Raw genomic sequence first — 17525 nt, forward strand, 5'->3', positions numbered from 1 at the left:
TTAAGAAAAAAGGAGTCACTGGAGATCATGTAGTCTTCTCATTTATCAGTCGCCGTACGCAGCCTCTCCAGCTGCGAAAGCATCCTGCATTTAGATATGAAGGTACGCAGGATCCCACTGGGATGTCCTCAGAACCAATGGCTCAGTCTGAAGTAGTAAAGAGATGCTGCAAAGTACTCGATAACTTTGACAAGTCTTTGACGCTTCCAACACTCTTCTCGGCACAAAATCCTCCCGAGAATGCCTGGGTACGTGCTTTGGATACCATGTCGAGTACTTATAGTTAACCATTTTTTGATCTTCTGACTAAGTATTGGCTCCTTTCTGCAAAAGAATTATAAATCCTGGTATTGTATGCCTCCCACTTCTACAAATGCTGATTCTGACGACAACAAGAAACGAAAGGTGGCTCTCGGATCAATGTTGCAGAGGAAAATTCCTCGTCTCGATGCCAGCCAGTAAGTATATAATATTTTGTTGATTGTGTCCCGTTTGCCTCAGCTTTCTTATTCAGAATTTTGCTTGGCTAGAATCCAACATCTTTCACCGCATGAGAAAGATCAAGTCCAAGACTTCCGCAACTGGGTGTCGAGTGGTTCGGAAGGAACTAGTCGATCAGCCCCTGATTCTCCTATAATTGGGTTGATCAAGAGCCCGGCTGCCAGTTTTCCGAGTGCAGGCACAGCTGAGAAACCAAGCGAACCAAGCCCTAAAACATCTGATACTCCTGCGGCTGTTGAAGGAGCCTTCAAAGCTGGTGGATCTAGGAGTAGTGGAGCGGAAGGGTCAAAAGTTCCTTCCGTTCGACTGGTACCATTCCAGTCTATGCCTCAGTCCGCCCAGGAAGAGTTGGGAAAGAAATTGTTTGATGATCCACTGTTGTCTCTAGACAACATGAAGAAACTTGCAGATTGTATGCAGTGGAGCTTTAAATTTACCAAGGTGAGTCTTCTGCCACTATTTGTCTTTGTCGAGTAGTTATTGATGTCTGACCAGATTCGCCTTGTATGTCTCGGGATGTAGCCAATCGATCTTTCTTGAAGTCTCATGCTTTATATAAGATTGTAGATAATCGGAAGATCTTAGAGGAACAAAAGGCCATGATTGCCAAATGACTAGATGAAACTCTTGCTGCTCGGAACAAACTTTATGAAGCAAGTCAGTAGCATCATCTGGAGATTTGTGACATGAAGCGCCAGATTAAGAACCTTGAGGAAGAAAGATCAAAACTTCAAGAAGAAAATTCCAGGCTACAGAAGCAACTACAGACTGCCCAAGCCTGTAAGCACTCGATCTTTTGTCTTGATTTTGCTTTGTCATATCAATTTCTGAGATATCTTCCCATCAGATTCTCCGGAAGACCATACTCGACTAATAGCAGCAGCTCAAGCCCTTGTAGATGTGGTTGATATTGAAGAGGAGTCGTCAAGTAGCAAGTCCTTGGTGGAGCGCTTGGAAGAAGCTCCCCAGAAAATTTTTGCTGCCATGACGGCTACTTTCAAGAATTATCTAACCCATATGATAGGAGTTGTCAAGTCATACTTGCCTCAGTTTAATTTAGCTCCGATAGCTAAAGGAAAAGCTCCCAGTTGCTCTGATGAGAAATTCTGAGAATATTGTAAGGAATCAGAAGTAATTGCGGAGGAAATTCTAAAGAACATGGCAGAATAGACTGCTTGTAACAACTCTTATAATCTTTAGTGAGCTCTTGTCGTTGTTCATAGCTTGTATCCTATTGGTGTGTCTTCAGAAGCATAATCTGATACCGTAGGATAAGTATGAACTAGTCGATAAGTCGAGTAGAATACCCACATGGAGTAATCCTTAAAGTTAATCAGTTAGGATGAATCCCGTCGGACTATCCAAATAGAAAAAATTTGTAAAGATATCCATAAACTACTCGATCAAGCGAGTAGTGTGTCCTTACCAAGGACTGGAGTAATCCATAAGACAAAACAGTTAGGTACGAACCCCGTCGGGTTGCCCAAGACGTAAATGTCATAGGGATATCCAAGGCTTACTCGAGCGAGGTGAGTAAGGTGTCTAACTTGTAGACTGGAGTAACTACTAAGATTGACCTGTTAGGGCGAACCCCGTCGGGTTGCCCAAGATGGACAAAATGCAGTAGTATCCATAACATACTCGAGCGAGCGAGTAGTTTAGCCTTTATAGCAAGGCTGGAGTTCCTTATAGTTGACCTATGAGGATGAACTCCGTCGAGTTACCCAAGATGGACAACTAGTAAAGGTATTCATATACCTTCTCGAGCTAGGCGAGTAGGTTGTGCCCTTATATTAAAGGAAAGGATGCGGCTTGTGTAGTTGTCTTGATGGAAAACTGTGTAAGTTTATCCTGAACTAGTGATGCCGTCAAATTGCCTTTAATGTAGTCGATATGCCAATAATGATCCTCACTTTATTAAGGAAATCAACTGACACCACTAAGCTGCTTGGATCAAGGATAAAACTTGCGCAAGTGCTCGATGTTCCATGAATTCGGTACCTCATTGCCATCTGCATCAGTGATTCTGTATGAACCTGGTCTTGTAACCTTAGTTACGATGAAGGGATCTTCCCATCTAGAATTTAACTTGTGCAGTCCTGTCTCATCCTGAATCCGGCAAAGTACTAGATCTCCAATGTTGAAGGATCTTTGCTGGACGTTGTGATCATGATAGCGTTTGACTCCTTGAAGATATCTAGCCGATTGAGTTAAGGCATTGACTCTGGCCTCTTTGACTGAATCTAACTCTAGTTGTCGAGCTTCATCTGCTTCTCCTTCTTGATAGGCTTCTACTCTTGGGGATCTCCACATGATATCAGCGGGTAGTATAACCTCTGACCCATAGGTAAGGAAGAAAGGAGATTGTCCAGCTTTTCTAGGCTGGGTTCGCAGCCCCCAGACTACATGAGGTAGTTCTTGAATCCATTTGCCACCTTTCTTGGTGTTGGCATCATAGAGTCTTTTCTTCAAGCCATCGAGTACTAAACCTTTGATGCGCTCAACTTGTCCATTTGCCCGAGGATGAGCTACTGAAGCATATTTGACCTCAATGCAGGAGTTGTCACAGAAATCCCGAAAAGATTGTGACATGAAGTTAGAGCCAAGATCTGTAATAATGGTGTGAGGAAAACCAAACTGATGGATAATGTTGGAGATGAAGTCCACTGCTCTATCTGATGAGATCTTGACAATGGGCTTGTACTCGATCCACTTGGTGAACTTGTCGACTGCTACCAGCACATGATTGAATCCTCCTGGAGCTACGGTTAATTGTCCGATCATGTCTAAACTCCAACAGGCGAACGGCCATGATGGAGGAATTGTTATCAAGTTATGTGCTGGGACGTGAGTCTTCTTGCCGAAGAATTGGCAGCCAGGACACCGTCTGACCAGGTCTTCTGCGTCCGAGACAGCTGTTGGCCAGAAGAATCCTGACCTATACGCCTTGCCGACTAGTGTCCTTGATGTAGCGTGATTGCCGCAAACTCCTTCGTGTATTTCTCAGAGGATGTCTTTGCCTTCATCAAGGGTAACACACTTCATGAGGATGCCTGAAGCAGAGCGCTTGTATAGGTTGTCGCCGATGAGGAAGAAGCCCTTGCTACGCCTGGTGATGCGGGCAGCTTCAGCGCTTTTATGATCAATATGTGGTGGAAGCTTGAATTCCTTGATTAAGTCAATAAACTGAGTCCGCCAATCTTCATCAATCATCAGCGCTTCTCTGACTGTGGCCGGGAGTTCCGTGTCAGTGGCTTGTTGGCTTTGTTCCTTGACTGATGGGTGGTGAAGTTCATAGACAAAAACTCCTGGTGGAACAGCTGCTCGAGTCGACCCAAGTTTGGAGAGGACATCAGCTCCCACGTTGTTGTTGCGGTCGACTTGGTGGATTTCCAATTTTGAGAAGTTGTTTTTGAGCTTTCTGATTTCTGCAATGTATGCGTCCATTGTATCCTTGTTGACGTCCCATTCTTTATTGACTTGTTGAACGACGAGTAGAGAATCGCCGCAGACAAGTAGTCGCTTGATGCCGAGAGATACTGCTAGTCGGAGGCCGTGTAGCAATGACTCGTATTCAGCTTCATTGTTGGAGACCTTGAACAAAATTTGGAACACATACTTCAATTGTTCTCCCTTGGGGGAGATGAACAAAACTCCTGCGCCGCCTCCATCGATCTTGAGTGAGCCATCGAAGTACATCACCCAATGCTCTGAAATGTTCTGGGGTGCTGGAATTTGATTTTTCCCGCCATTCAGCAAAGAAGTCGACTAATGCATGTGACTTGATTGCTGTTCTTGGCTTGAAGTTGATTTCCAAAGCTCCCAGTTCAACTGCCCACTTTGAGATTCGTCCAGTGGCATCCTGATTGTGGAGAATATCCCCCAATGGGAAGTCAGTTATGACTGAGATCTTGTATTCGTCGAAGTAATGCCGGAGCTTCCTGGAGGTGATTAGAATCCCATACAGAAGTTTCTGAATTGATGGATATCTAACCTTTGATTCAGAGAGTACTTTGCTAATAAAGTAGACTGGTCTCTGAACACCGTAAGCCTGGCCTTCCTTCGGGCGTTCGACTACTATCGCCGTACTGACTACATGGGTAGTCGCAGCGATATAGAGGGGTAATTCCTCACCGAGTAGTGGAGTTGTTAGAATCGGCGGTGACTGGAGATGTTGCTTGAGATTCTCGAGTGGTTCCGCGGCTTCTGTAGTCCACTCGAATTTATCTTGTCGCTTTAGGAGTTTGAAGAAGGGTAATCCCCGTTCGCCAAGCCTGGACAAGACCTGTAAGCTTCTGGACGTCCTTGATGGTAGCTGGGGCGTCCATGGCCATGATGGCATTGATGTTCTCTGGGTTAGCTTCAATTCCTCGGTTGCTGACGATGAATCCGAGTTGTTTTCCAGAGGGTACTCCAAAAACGCACTTGGTTGGGTTGAGCTTCCAGTGGAATTTTCGGAGGCTGTTGAAAGTCTCTTCCAGGTCAGTAATGAATTGATCCTGGGTCTTCGCTTTGACAACGATGTCATCAACATAGGCTTCAACATTGCGATGTAGCTGATTGAAGAAGCACAGCTGTATCGCACGCTGGTAAGTAGAGCCAGCGTTCTTCAACCCGAAGGACATGGTCTTGTAGGCGTATGCCCCGTAAGGGGTGATGAAGGCCGTCTTGATTTGGTCTTCTTCTTTTAGGGTGATCTGATGATACCCTGAGTAGTAGTCGAGGAAGGATAACATGACACATCTTGCTGTCGAGTCGATTACTTGATCGATACGTGGTAGCCCGAAAGGATCCTTCGGGCAATGCTTGTTTAGATCAGTGTAGTCGACGCACATCCTCCACTCGTTGTTGTTCTTCTTCTGAATTAGCACATGGTTGGCCAACCAATCAGGGTGGTAGACTTCCTTGATGAACCCTGCTGCAAGTAGTTTTGCCAGCTCTTTCTTGATGGCTTCTCACTTGTCCGGTGAGAACCGCCGTAACCCTTGCTTTTTTGGTGTTGCTTTAGGGTCGACCTTCAAGGCATGCTCGATCAACTCCTTGGGCACCTCTGGCATATCCGCTGGTTTCCACGCGAATACGTCTCGGTTGGCCCTAAGGAAGTTGACGAGCTCGAGTTCCTATTTGTCACCCTGTCCTGCTCCGATGATGGCTGTTTTGGAGTCGTCTCCCTCTTGTAGCTGGATAATCTTGGTGCCCACATCACTGGTCGGTTTAACTGATGATTGGGTTGGATTCTTGGAAGGCATCGACTCCTTAAGTGAGAGTTCCTTAGCAGCAGCAAATATTTCGCTGACAGAACTAGGGACTCGGGTTGTGGCAGCATGATCAATTGCTTCCTTGTCGCACTCGAAAGATTTAAGGAGGTCTCCATGTAGTGAAAGGACTCCTGAGTTGTCTGGCATGTTGAGGAGCAGGTAAATATAGTGCGGTACTGTCATGAATTTGGCTAGTGCAGGTCTTCCCAAGATGGCATGGTAGGAAGATTCGAAGTCGGCTACTTTGAATTTGATGTATTCTGTCTGGAAGTTTTGTTCTATACCAAATGTGACTGGGAGAGTAACCGAGCCAATTGGCGTAGAGGAATTTCCGGGGACGATGCCGTAGAACGGAGCCTTACTTGGAGTAAGTAGACTCAGATAGTTGAGGCCCATCTTTACCAATGTTCTTGTAAAGATCAGGTTGAGCCCACTTCCGCCATCGATGAGTACTCGAGTAAGTTTGGAGCCCTGAACGACTGGATCGAATACTAGCGGGAATTGTCCAGGTTCAGAGAAGCTGGTCCACTGATCCTCCCTGGAGAAGGTAATGGGGACCTCGCTATATTTGAGTGGCCTCTGAATTGCTAGCTCGACTGAGAGGATCTCTCTGAGTAGGAGCTTCTAAGCTCGCTTGGAGAAGCTGGAATCTCCTCCAAATATGACATTGACGAGGTTTTGCTGCTGTTGGAAACCATCACGGTCTTTCTTGTCGTCTTCATCATCTTTGTCTTGTTCTTTCTTTGGAGCAGTTGCAGGTACCGACTGGACGGATCTGCGCAGGATTGTGCACTCCCACATCGAGTGGTTGCTCTTGGGGTGGATTGTACATCTTTTGTTGTGAAGTATCTTGTCGAACTGGTCCTGCGGTGTGTCGCCCTTCTTACCACACGGTGTGCGATCCAAAGTGCTGACAGTGTCGTCAGGCTTACGCTTACACGTAGGATCCCGCTGGTTGCTGGGCCCTCCACGGTCGTTGTGGCGCTTCCCGTTGTTGTCGTTGTTGTGGCGGGGAAAGTGACTGCGTTCTTGCTCTTCTTCATCTGCCCAGCGCTGCATCATGTCACGTAGATCTACCACAGTTTTAGGCCGATTACGCCCAAAGTCGCGGTATAGCGACTGGACAGTGATACCGCTCTGGAAGTAGTCGATGACGTCGGCGGCGGCGACGTTGGGGATGGTAGCTCTTGTGTCGAAGAAGCGCTTGATGTAGGATCTGATCGACTCGCCTTGCTCCTGCTTGATCATGGATAGAGCGTGGCGAGTAGCTACTCGGTGTAGCGACCCTTGGAAGTTGTCGACGAACACCTTCTTCAGGTCCTCCCACGAGTGGATTGACTCGTACGCCAAGCTCTCGAGCCACGTGAGGGGTGCGGGCACCAGGGCCATCGAGGGGTAGAGGACCTTGGTGTTGGTGTCTCCCCCTGCAACAATAATAGCGGTCGAGTATAATCGTAACCATTGAGCAGGGTCTTGCTTACCGGCGTACTTTTGGATGTTCGTAGGTTTGAAATCCTTCGGGTACTCGATATTGTCGAAAGCCTTGCTCAGGGCTTGAAAGTGGTCGGAGTTGTCTGCAAGTTGCGCTCTGCGTCTTGCGTTGATGATGTCCCGTGCGTCCACAATGGAATTGGCTACCTCTTCCCTGTTGTTCCCATGGTTGTTGTTGTTGCGGTTTGGCTGAGGGCCAGGAGCTTGATTTGCTTGTGGTTGGCCACCTCTGGGGCGATGACTACTCGCAGCTTCCTGATCCTCTTGGTTTCTTTGGTTCTGCTGTTCCTGCTGCTGTTGATGCTGGTGGCCTCCGGGGGTACGGCTTGCTTGAGGTATTGCTGTTGCAATAGCCCTTGATCGCGTACCATGAAGCGAGGACAGGGGGTTCTGTCTCTCGAGTTGTTCGACAGCATTTTTTGTGAGATTTATGACTCGTTCCAACTCTGGGGCATCGTCATGAGTCACAGGGTTGCTTCTGTCATTACGGCGATTGGTGTTCTGAAGATGGGATCCGCAGCATTGTTGAATTCGTTGTTGAGGTTGCATGGCGGGAGATGAGCACGTTCGGCCGCGCGAGTCCTGCGTACTTCTTTGCGTTGATTCCTTTCCATGCGGGCTATACGAGTGACTTCGTCTTCATCAGCTGGAGCGTCTTAGGTCAGATTGTTTGCTGAGATCTGATCCAAGGCTTCGTTTGGATCGTGGTTGCTTGGAGCACCCCCGGGCTGGATGATTACCAGAACCAAACGCTCGTGAGAGAAGCTTTCCAGGTCTAATTCGTAATCAGCTAGGGCAGTTCCACCGGAGCCAGTTTCCTTCTCGGTTTTGAGGGGACTGTCGTGTTGAAACGGGAGATCGTCAATGCTGGGAACTTCTCGCAGGTTGTCGAGTAGTTCTGCGAGGGTATCACCTCGGCAAGATTTGAGTAGCATCTTAGCCAGCACATTGGTGATGAAATCCAGACTGTCTTGAGGTGACTCGACTAGATCTGGGTAAATGTCAAAAACGGGTGCCTCCCGGCTAGTGGTGGCTGATTGGTTTTTGACGTGAAGTGGGCGATCCAAGCTATTTTCATAGGAGGATCTAATCATCTATTTGTAAATAGACGATGAGTTGCGCAAGCCAAAGACGGATCGCGCAATAAGAGTCCCAATCCGAGTGGATTTTGGTTTGAGATCAATCTGAGTTCGAATAGAACTCGAGTTGTATTCGAGTTTCGGCTCGATCTCCTTGGCGAGGTCAGAAAGCAACATAACGCCGCGATCATGAGATCTGGCGAGCTTGTTGGAGTCTTCCGACGTGGAGTTCTTCGGTGCGGGAGAGTTGGTTAAGTGGCTATCAAAGCCGCCTGAACCATTGGCGACGCAGACCCACGAACCGAAGATGAAGGTGGCGCCTCTGGGAGGCGTCATGGTGCTGAAAGCGAAAGTGGCCATCGAACTCGCCGATGAACACGCCGAATCCCCTACCTGGCGCGCCAGCTGTCGGTGTTTACCGTCGAGCCTGCTCAGGGATACCCTTAGCAGTAGAGTTTGTAGGTAGGGACCGACGGCTCTGGAACTCGATGGTGCAAGGAACACAAAGATTTAGACAGGTTCGGGCTGCGAGTTGCGTAATACCCTACGTCCTGTGTGGTGATTTGTATTGCCTTAGGTGTAGATGTCTTTCGAGGGGGTCCCTGCCCGCCCTTATATATCCGGGGGGACAGGGATACATGGAAAGTCCTAGCTGAGCACAGTTGGAGTCCTTTTACAATACGATCAGGTAGTTTCCTTGTACTGCAGCTAGTACTACGCCTATTAGGGTAGTTACAAAAGAGGTAAGATACATCCATGAGCTATCCCTTACTCTAGAACATTCTATGCCTGTGAGCAGTCCCGCTGTCCCGGGTCTGACAAAGCATAGTTAATATTGTCTACAAATCATGATATTTTGCTGAGAGGGAGAACAAGAGACAAGGAATCTATTTTGGCTACATGTGCTACATTAGACATAAAGGAATTTGAATTATAAAATTTTAAAAATGTGTAGAATTCAAAATTCCTTGAATTTTTAGGCCAGCTAAACCTTTGCTAAAAATATGATAATTCATAATTTTTTATTTAGTTTAATAAGATAATTTTATTGGTCCAAGTTTTGTTGAAAGTTTTTGAATTCCTTCACAACGCTCAAATTTAAATCAAATTTGATTCCTTAAATTTTTACTTTGAGAATTTTCTATAGAACTTGGACCAATGAAAAATAATTTGTTAAATTAAATAAAAAAGTACATGTTATCATTTTTAATGCATTTTTATCAAAGGTTTAGCTTAGCCTAAAAATTCAAGGAATTTTGAATTCTAGCCATTTTTAAAATTTTATAATCAAATTTTCTTCATTTCTAAAGTAGCACTTCTAGCCAAAATAGATTCCTTGTCTCTTGTTCTACCTTTCAATAAAATATCATGATTTTTAGACAATATTAACTATATTTTCTCCATTATTTAATCGAGAGAGGTGTGAAATCCTAGAAATTCAAAAAATATACTGTAGCAAAACTGCCTTAGGCTGACTCAAGGTTATTTTTCGAACGGTTTTGGTAGTTGTAGGTGTAGGATGTCCGATTTCGTAGTTCAAGGACCAGAATCGGACAATCATGATAATTCAGAGTTGAAAACGGACTTTACCCAAAGAAAAAACAACTTGATCAATTCTGTAATCTCACTGGTTTGGCGTTACCGTACCAGAGCTGATGAACGGATAATGCTTACCCCACGCGCCGTTGGATTATTGAGCACTGGCGGACCCAAAGGGTGGCCAGGGTATTCCGTGGCATACCCTAAGTGGCCCACCAGGCCCACTCAAGAGCATGCAATCGGCCTGCTCCTTCCCAGCCCCAGCAAGCGGAGGCACGCAGACGCAGCGGAAAAGAAAAAAAAAAGAGAGAGAGACGCGGACTCCGACTCCCTCACGCCATCACGCGCCGCCTCCGCGACCGCCCGTCCGCCCATGGCTCTCCTCCGCTCGGCGTCGCCCAGCAGCACAGCCGCACAGGTCGCCGGAGGGCTAGACGCCGGCTCGCCGTGCCAGTCGCCAGTCACCCCCGAGGCCCCGAGGCCCAAAGACCTGTGAGCTGCTGGCCTGCCACCGGCGCCGGCCAGTGCCGGCCGGCGACCATCCTCGGGGCCAGAAAGTAGATTATTCATGTATTCTATTTTATGACATGGTTTATAATCTTCTCAAATTGATCTTGTTTCTACTTGTGGTAACGGCAAGTGTTGAAAGGGTTTTCTCTGCATTGACTTTTGTAAAAACTAAGCTGAGAAATAAGATGGGAGATAGTCTTTTGAATGATTGTCTACACACATTCATCGAGCGAGATATCTTCTTCCAAGTGGATGAAAATGATATAATTAATACTTTCATGAGCTTTAGGAAGCGTAGGCCTAATAAAAAGAAATAAGGTAATCTCTTTGAGCTATTGTTGGTGTGTAAACTTATTTTATGCAATTCTAAGATTTAATACGCTTCTACTATTTATATTATAATTAAGTGTATGTAAGTACCGAATATAATTGCTTATATACCGAATTGCTTATATACCGAATTGCTCGAATTTTTTTGTTATGTACTATTTTTTAGATTGTATCAATACCGAATTAAATGTTGAATTTTTGACGCGACATACCCCTAAGTTCCACTCCTAAATGCGCCACTGATTGAGCCCCTAGTTGCCATCTATCGTCGGACGTCCAATCCGGGGCGCATCAAAAACCGCGAGCGCGAGCGGCGCGCGCCGCGGCCGCGGCGACTGACACGATCGATCGCGCCGTAGTACGTGTCCCGTCCCGGCTCCTTGAGCCAAGTGGCACAGTGCAAAGCGCGGCCCTCTCCACCGGAAAGAAGGGGGCCTTTCCTCTTCGTGCGCCGCGCTGCATGCGCACCATTGCTTAGTTAATTGGAACATCCGTCCAGCCGTTCCCGACCAAAAATGCTGGTCGCGTCGTTCGTATGTATGCCGACAGGTTGAAGGACACATGCATATACGACGACGGCTAACAATTGCGCACAGTAAGTATACGCGTGTGTGTGTGTGATACAGTATTTCTCATTTCCTTTACATAACATATGTCACACTCACGTACGTATGAATGCTGGCCACGCACGTGTCAACGCCCATGCGTGCATCGATCGGTGCAGGGCAACGCATGCAGGCTTGTGCAGTCAGGTGACACTAGCTAGCATCACATAGTTGCAAAGAATGTTTAGCCACGGAGTAGGGTAGTAGTAGCAAGAAAGGAGTAGCTAGTAGCACTATGTGCGTACACAGGACTACGCCCGCGCGGCGTGCGTGCCCGGGCTTTGAACAGCATCTGGTCAAAGGCGCCGTCGGGCCGGATCTCGCCCACTACTTGGACTTGGAGCAGTGACACCACCTGAATCCCTCCTGATCCACACCACACAGGAGCTGAGCAAGCTTTGAATTGATGAGTGAGCCTATGGTACGCCTATACATGCGCGCTGCTCTTGGCCAAGTTCCAACGTGCCCAAACTCCCACGCCCCCACCTGGCCAGGCCATGCCGCCATTGCCACCCTACCTCTCTCCCGGCAAATTACCTGGGCCTCTCTTTATCTACTACTCCACTCCTCATCCGGTTTTACTATTTTTTTTCTACACCAACTTTTACCATGCACGTATGCATCATCATGCAAACCATGATCTCAAGCTTCTTTTAGAGTTGGGGATCTTTTTAGTTAAACTAACACCTGAACTGACATGAACCCACTGCTGGGAGAGGGGGACAGGGTTCTTGTTCATTACAAAAGCATGCGGCTGCTAGGACAAACAGAGAAGCCATAGGCCACAGTACGGGCTGGTACAGTTCATCAACACTCCTACAATATGTTAAGAGAGAATAAGAACCTGACCTTCTCAAAAGAATAGTATTTGGGGCCTTTCCGGTCACAGAGGATCTTGTGTGGATCTAATGCGTCCGATATTCTAGTGTTTCTGATGTGCTGCCGAGGTGGGCGTAACTAGTTTAAAAATGGGTTAGCATATAGTATAGGTCATACAATCAGATCATCGGTAGGGAGTATAGTAATCCTTGCATGTCCATGCCCAAGAGACAAGGCGATGTGCCGGTTCCATGGAGAGCCACAAGATCAGGTGGTACATGGCATGTTTGCCGTATGAGCGGCATTGACTCGGTTGGAACTCGGGAGCTTTGCCTTGGGAACCAAATTTGTTCAACCCTAACGTACGTTCGGACGTTCCCTTCACATTCTTTTTGCTAGTCCATCCTGCGTGCACGTACGACACACCGATAGCAATAATGCCGTTATTGCAATTCCCACCTATCACCATAAAATTATCTTTTAAATAGAAAGGATACTAATTAATTCAGATGGCGTATGATTCAACAAAAATTTAAAAATAATGTGGTATATAGAAATTAATTAATTGCATGCTCGGAGCACGTTACAACTTTGTAGTAGTAGTACTTAGTAGTTTCATTTCATTATCTCAATCCTCTGATGATTTGCACTAGGGAACAGAAATGGGTCTTTTGCAGATTTCGTTCACTGGCCAACAATCTCTGGCCAGTAAAGAAAAAAAAAACACGCAAAATGTACTAGAGCTGCCTGCTTCGATCTGAATCAGTTACGGTAACATACTATATCTGAATTCATCAACCGTACTTTCAAGCAGCAGGGACCATCATATCCTCTTCTGCTAAGATTCAGAAACTCCAGGGGACTTTGGACATTGGAACAGTAATCAGAGGTAGCAAACCTGCAACACTGAACAGCTCCTGCAGTTGAGTTTGGAACAGTAATCAGAGGCAGCAAATCTGCCGGGGTACTGCTCCAGTTTATTAGTTTTATTATAACTACGTCAGGACAAGCACAAGTATGCTAAATTAATCATGCACCAAGTTTTGGGGGGAACATCCTTCCTTAAAAAGTGACAGCCCAACCCAAACTCAAGCAAGGTACAGCCACGCATACAGGGCTGGATCTGGATTAAAGAATTAGCTTCGATCCAGCGTTCCTAATTGTTTTTAACCTTTTTCTTAATTGCGGAGTTTGACATGTCAGTACTCGATCAGCCACTGCTGGTGTATATAAATATACAGGCGCCTGAGGTCACCCGGTCTCAGGCTTGCCGCTTGCTCCCATTCCCTACTCCGACTGCTCAATCTACTTCTCATTCAGCGGGACAAACCACACCACCGCATCTGGTTCCTCGATTTGTTTGGATCAGCTCGGAGAGATGAGGACTTCTGCTGTGGCCTTTGCTGCTCTTCTGCTGCTACTTCTTCTGGCTACAAGAGCACATGGTATGCTTGCTTCAGGCATGGCTACTCATCATTTAATTTCCTCCATTAGTGGCTCCTTGAATTGTGAGGTGTAGCCTGGAGTGATCTGATCATTCTATTTTGTTTCTATGTATACACAGGAATCAGGCTGAACAGGCAGTTACATGAAGCAATCACAAGCAAGGTCAGTATGTGAACGAAAGCTACTATGATGGAATCACTGCTCCCGCGTTATGGAATCAAACTAGATTCGCAATTCTCCTTATTTGACCGTGTTTCAATCTGTATCCACAGGAGATGGCCCATCCCAAGCCCGGCGCCGGCGAAGCATCCATTGCTGACTCGGTGAAGAAGCACTGCACTCCCGAAGGGCGTTGCTCATCAGGTACTCCAACGAAGCAGATGAGTCCTACTACTGTTGTTGCCAAGGATAGCGAGGTGATGATCAGAGCGCATGCGGCACCAAGGTTCCATGAGGATTACTATGGGCCAAGTGGCCATGAGCCTAATCACCACTGATCGAGCTGCTGTCCGAGCACGCATATCGATCCGCATTTACCAGGCCTTCTTCTTTTTATCGCGTAGCCGTCGTAGTTATTCCTTCTCTCTTGAGTTTTCATGCTGGGCTTTGGCTTGGAGAGTGTAAAGTGAGAAGGGAGCTAGTTGTAGCACTGCTGTTCTGCACCAGCTTCATTGCTGTTATGTACTTGGAATCTAGTTTATTCAGAGTCCTGCACAAAGTTCCAATCTCTCCTGCTCCTCCACTTGATTTTCACTGTACATAGCTGGATGCATGCATTCACTCACGTGCGACACCCGTGATCTCTGCACATGTGCATAGTTAAACTAACGATACTACTATCTAGTAGCACAGATGCGAGAAATAGCTAGGAAAGTCAGCAACTCAGCATGTCAGTGGCCGGCTACGGCTAGGCATTAGTACAGTAACACTTTCTCGTGGTGCACTCACTTGTACGTAGTAACAAGTTGAAAGATAAATATCCTTGGCAACTTTTCGAATCTTTTACCTTCCACGGCCAGCTTTTTCATCTAACAGGTCGTTGCAACCTTTGATGCAGCAGGAAAGGTGAAAAAGGCTCTGGCGCGCGCTGGTGAAACGGCAGAAGCGAAGCAGCAGCAGCAGGTCAGTGTGTGCTCAGGCTAGCTAACTTTCAGCCACCACCATCTGATGAACATTCTCACAGTATCATGTCATGCATGCACGCATGGAAATGGTTTACCATTTACTATGTAAACATTTACAGATCGGCTCGTCGGTAAACGTTCACGACACGACGGTCGACGCCGGGGCAACGCAGCAGCAAGCCGGCCAGCGCGAAGCGGCCGGGGCGGCGAGCCAGGGGTCCCCGGACGACGCGTCCGCGGGCGCGGCTTCCACGCGCGTGGCGGCGCGGCAGCGGCAGACGGCGACGTACCCGGACCTCATGGAGATCGCCGGCATGGACTACTCGCCGGCCACGAGAAAGCCGCCCATCCACAACTGAGGGCCGCCGCCGGCAAGCCGACCGGCCGGGCTTGGTGGTAAAAGAAAGATGAGCACGTGAGAGCAGCACGCAGTACAAGTACTAGCTATAGCCAGCTACTATAGCTAGTGCTTGCGACTGGCCTATTAGCTTTGTTTGTTCATTAGTTTAGCTAGCTATAAGCTATAGCCGGTAGCCGTAGCTGCTAGCGAGCGCGCTCCGGCGATCCTGATTCCCGAGTCGTGACCCCCGGCGGCCCTGCTGATGAATAGAATAGTGCGTACAGCAAGTGACCCCCATGGATACTGGACAGCATCGCAGGAAATGCTGCACCTTTTGTGACGACGATACTACAAAACTTGGCGTTTTCACTCTCTTCTCGCGGATGGAATGTAACATGCCCTGCCTGTCGTCTGAGTGACAGTACTCTGACCGCATGCACTTGTAACGCCGCGCTAATTTTGACCGCTTCCCATCATCTTAATCGACCGGTTAATCTCACACTACTCTCTACATTTACCGGTGACAGTGGGATTAAGTACACGCCGTCAACAAAAGTTCCTTAAAAAACATGCCGTTAACAAAAAAGCTTCACCAATCAGGAGATGGTTTGGTGAGACGGCGGATCGACAAGGAGGGATGCGTCACATGCGGCTGCTTGAGCTTGATTAATTAGGCGGCCGGGTGGTGGGCTGACTGAGCCGTAGCTCAGGTGCGTGCGTACGCGCGGAGGCCCGTACCCATACGTGCCTTGTTGGCTTGTGGCATCGCACGGCGCGGAGCCGCGGCGTGCAGTGCGGATCGGAGTCGGAGGGATGATGACCGGGTCGGGGACGGGGACGGCACGTTGCTGTCGCGCGCCCGCCGAGCCGCGTCGCTCTCGATCCGGCTCCGGCCGCCGAGGGCCGACTGGGCGGGGCCGGGCAGGGGCAGGGACGGCGACGCTTTTGATGTCGCGCCGCTCTCCCGCCGGCGATGGCGATGGCGACGTGGTCGGCGGCGTGCCGGGCCGCAATGCAAGCGCTGCTGTGGTGGAGCCACGCCTGCCGCGCGTCGCGAAAGCCGGGGCAAGATACATCGCGAGGCGCCGGCCGCGCGTGCCGTGCCCACGGAAACTCGCCGCGCGCGCTTCGAGCCTTTGACGAGCCGATCGCGGGTACGTGTTCCGTAAGCCACCGTCGCGTTCCGGTCCGGTCTTGGGTTAACTTGCTTGTCAACGGTCACGCTTTGCTTGCGTACCCCTACGCCACCGCAAGCCCGGCCCGTAGAAAAATGCAGAGATCTCTTGAAGTAAACGGCGCAGCGCTCGGCGAGTTGGCGATGCTGTGCTGTCACCACCAGCCACTGTAAGATTCAGAGGTTCTACTGACCGCTACAGTGTTGGACCGGGCCCTCACTCCTCTGCGGCACATGTATGCATGATGCGCGCTTTGGGATGTGTATCTACAGGGACCAGCCCAGGCGCAGGCCGGCCGGGTAGAAATTAAAAACCACCGCCACCGTCGGGGATGCAATGCAACGCAGCGCAGCGCATGAATTGCGATCGATTCAGCAGCCACGCCCTCTGACGGGGGAGGCCATGCATTTCTTTAGTGTTTCGCGTTCACTGTAGTCTGTGCTCGCGTTTTTGTATGGCTGTACGCTGACAACCACCTGACACCGTTGATCAATGCCTTCTTTCAAGCCTTCGTGCGTGCCGTTCTGAACTTCTGATGGATCGGAAGCGGGAGATAACAAGTCGCAGCGGCCGGGCAACGCGGAACAAGGCGGGTGGATACGTGCTCTTCGGTGCGCGCCCATGCTGTCGACCAGATAGAAATATGGGTATCCTAGTCGATCAGAGAAGACTTGTGAACCAGCTCCTGTTACGATTTTCTTTCCTCTTTCGTTTTTGAACTTTAGTATACTACTGGGACAGACTGAGAAACCAATCTGTCTCCTCGAATATACTACTATTACATGCTGCATTGCACTATTGCAGCGGCCTGCCTGCACAGGGGAATGGGTAAAGAAAAATTTAAAAGATCAAAGCTCGAGTATGTTATTTTATTTTTCCTCAATACTTTAAGCTTCGAGTTTTGGGGAGTTAAGATGGGAGACCATGTTCCGTTCAGTAGGAAATGATGTCCTTGCATTGAGTCAAAGTCAAATCAAAGATAACTTAAACTATTTGAGAAAACTGTGAGCATACAGACTTGACGGTTGACGCAAAACTGCTTAATTTCCTTTTCATGGGAAGCTGTGGAGAGACAACTGTAGAAGAGATCCCCGGCCCATTAGCTATGCCTCTAGAGAGAGTGAGAGACTACCATCATGGGCCGAGATTGCAGGTTGGGCTTAATGGGCCGAGCGACGTGTGTCCCAGGCAGGGCCCAAATGCCCAATGGCTAGCTGGGCCGAGCGAGCCTCGAAATCCAATGCACGCATAAACCCAACCGACGCATTTGGTCGCCTCTGCGTCTCTGCGATGCTATTTTTGGCATAG

At 48.3% G+C, this 17525-nt stretch overlaps 1 protein-coding gene across 2 annotated transcripts; it reads left to right on the plus strand.

Moving 5' to 3' along the window:
* Nucleotides 1-13401: 13401 nt before the first annotated feature.
* LOC120641955 lies at nt 13402-15507 on the plus strand. Of its 2 annotated transcripts, none has more exons than XM_039918307.1 (5): nt 13402-13577; nt 13697-13740; nt 13851-13941; nt 14636-14700; nt 14822-15507. In XM_039918307.1, exons 1-5 carry the CDS (start codon nt 13511-13513, stop codon nt 15059-15061), a joined length of 507 nt encoding a protein of 168 aa, XP_039774241.1. In that variant the 5' UTR covers nt 13402-13510; the 3' UTR covers nt 15062-15507. The 2 variants fall into 2 exon arrangements, with proteins under 2 accessions (XP_039774241.1, XP_039774242.1); XM_039918308.1 differs by having other exon boundaries at nt 13404-13577; nt 14639-14700.
* Nucleotides 15508-17525: the final 2018 nt, after the last annotated feature.

Source organism: Panicum virgatum, chromosome 7K (assembly GCF_016808335.1).
Source record: "Panicum virgatum strain AP13 chromosome 7K, P.virgatum_v5, whole genome shotgun sequence".
Lineage (NCBI taxonomy): Eukaryota > Viridiplantae > Streptophyta > Magnoliopsida > Poales > Poaceae > Panicum > Panicum virgatum.

Coding starts and splice junctions, on each gene's coding strand:
- LOC120641955 (XM_039918307.1), top strand. CDS start 13,511: ATGAGGACTTCTGCTGTGGCCTTTGCTGCTCTTCTGCTGCTACTTCTT. Junction 13,578..13,696: donor TCTGGCTACAAGAGCACATG/GTATGCTTGCTT, acceptor ATGTATACACAG/GAATCAGGCTGAACAGGCAG. Junction 13,942..14,635: donor CGAAGGGCGTTGCTCATCAG/GTACTCCAACGA, acceptor CCTTTGATGCAG/CAGGAAAGGTGAAAAAGGCT.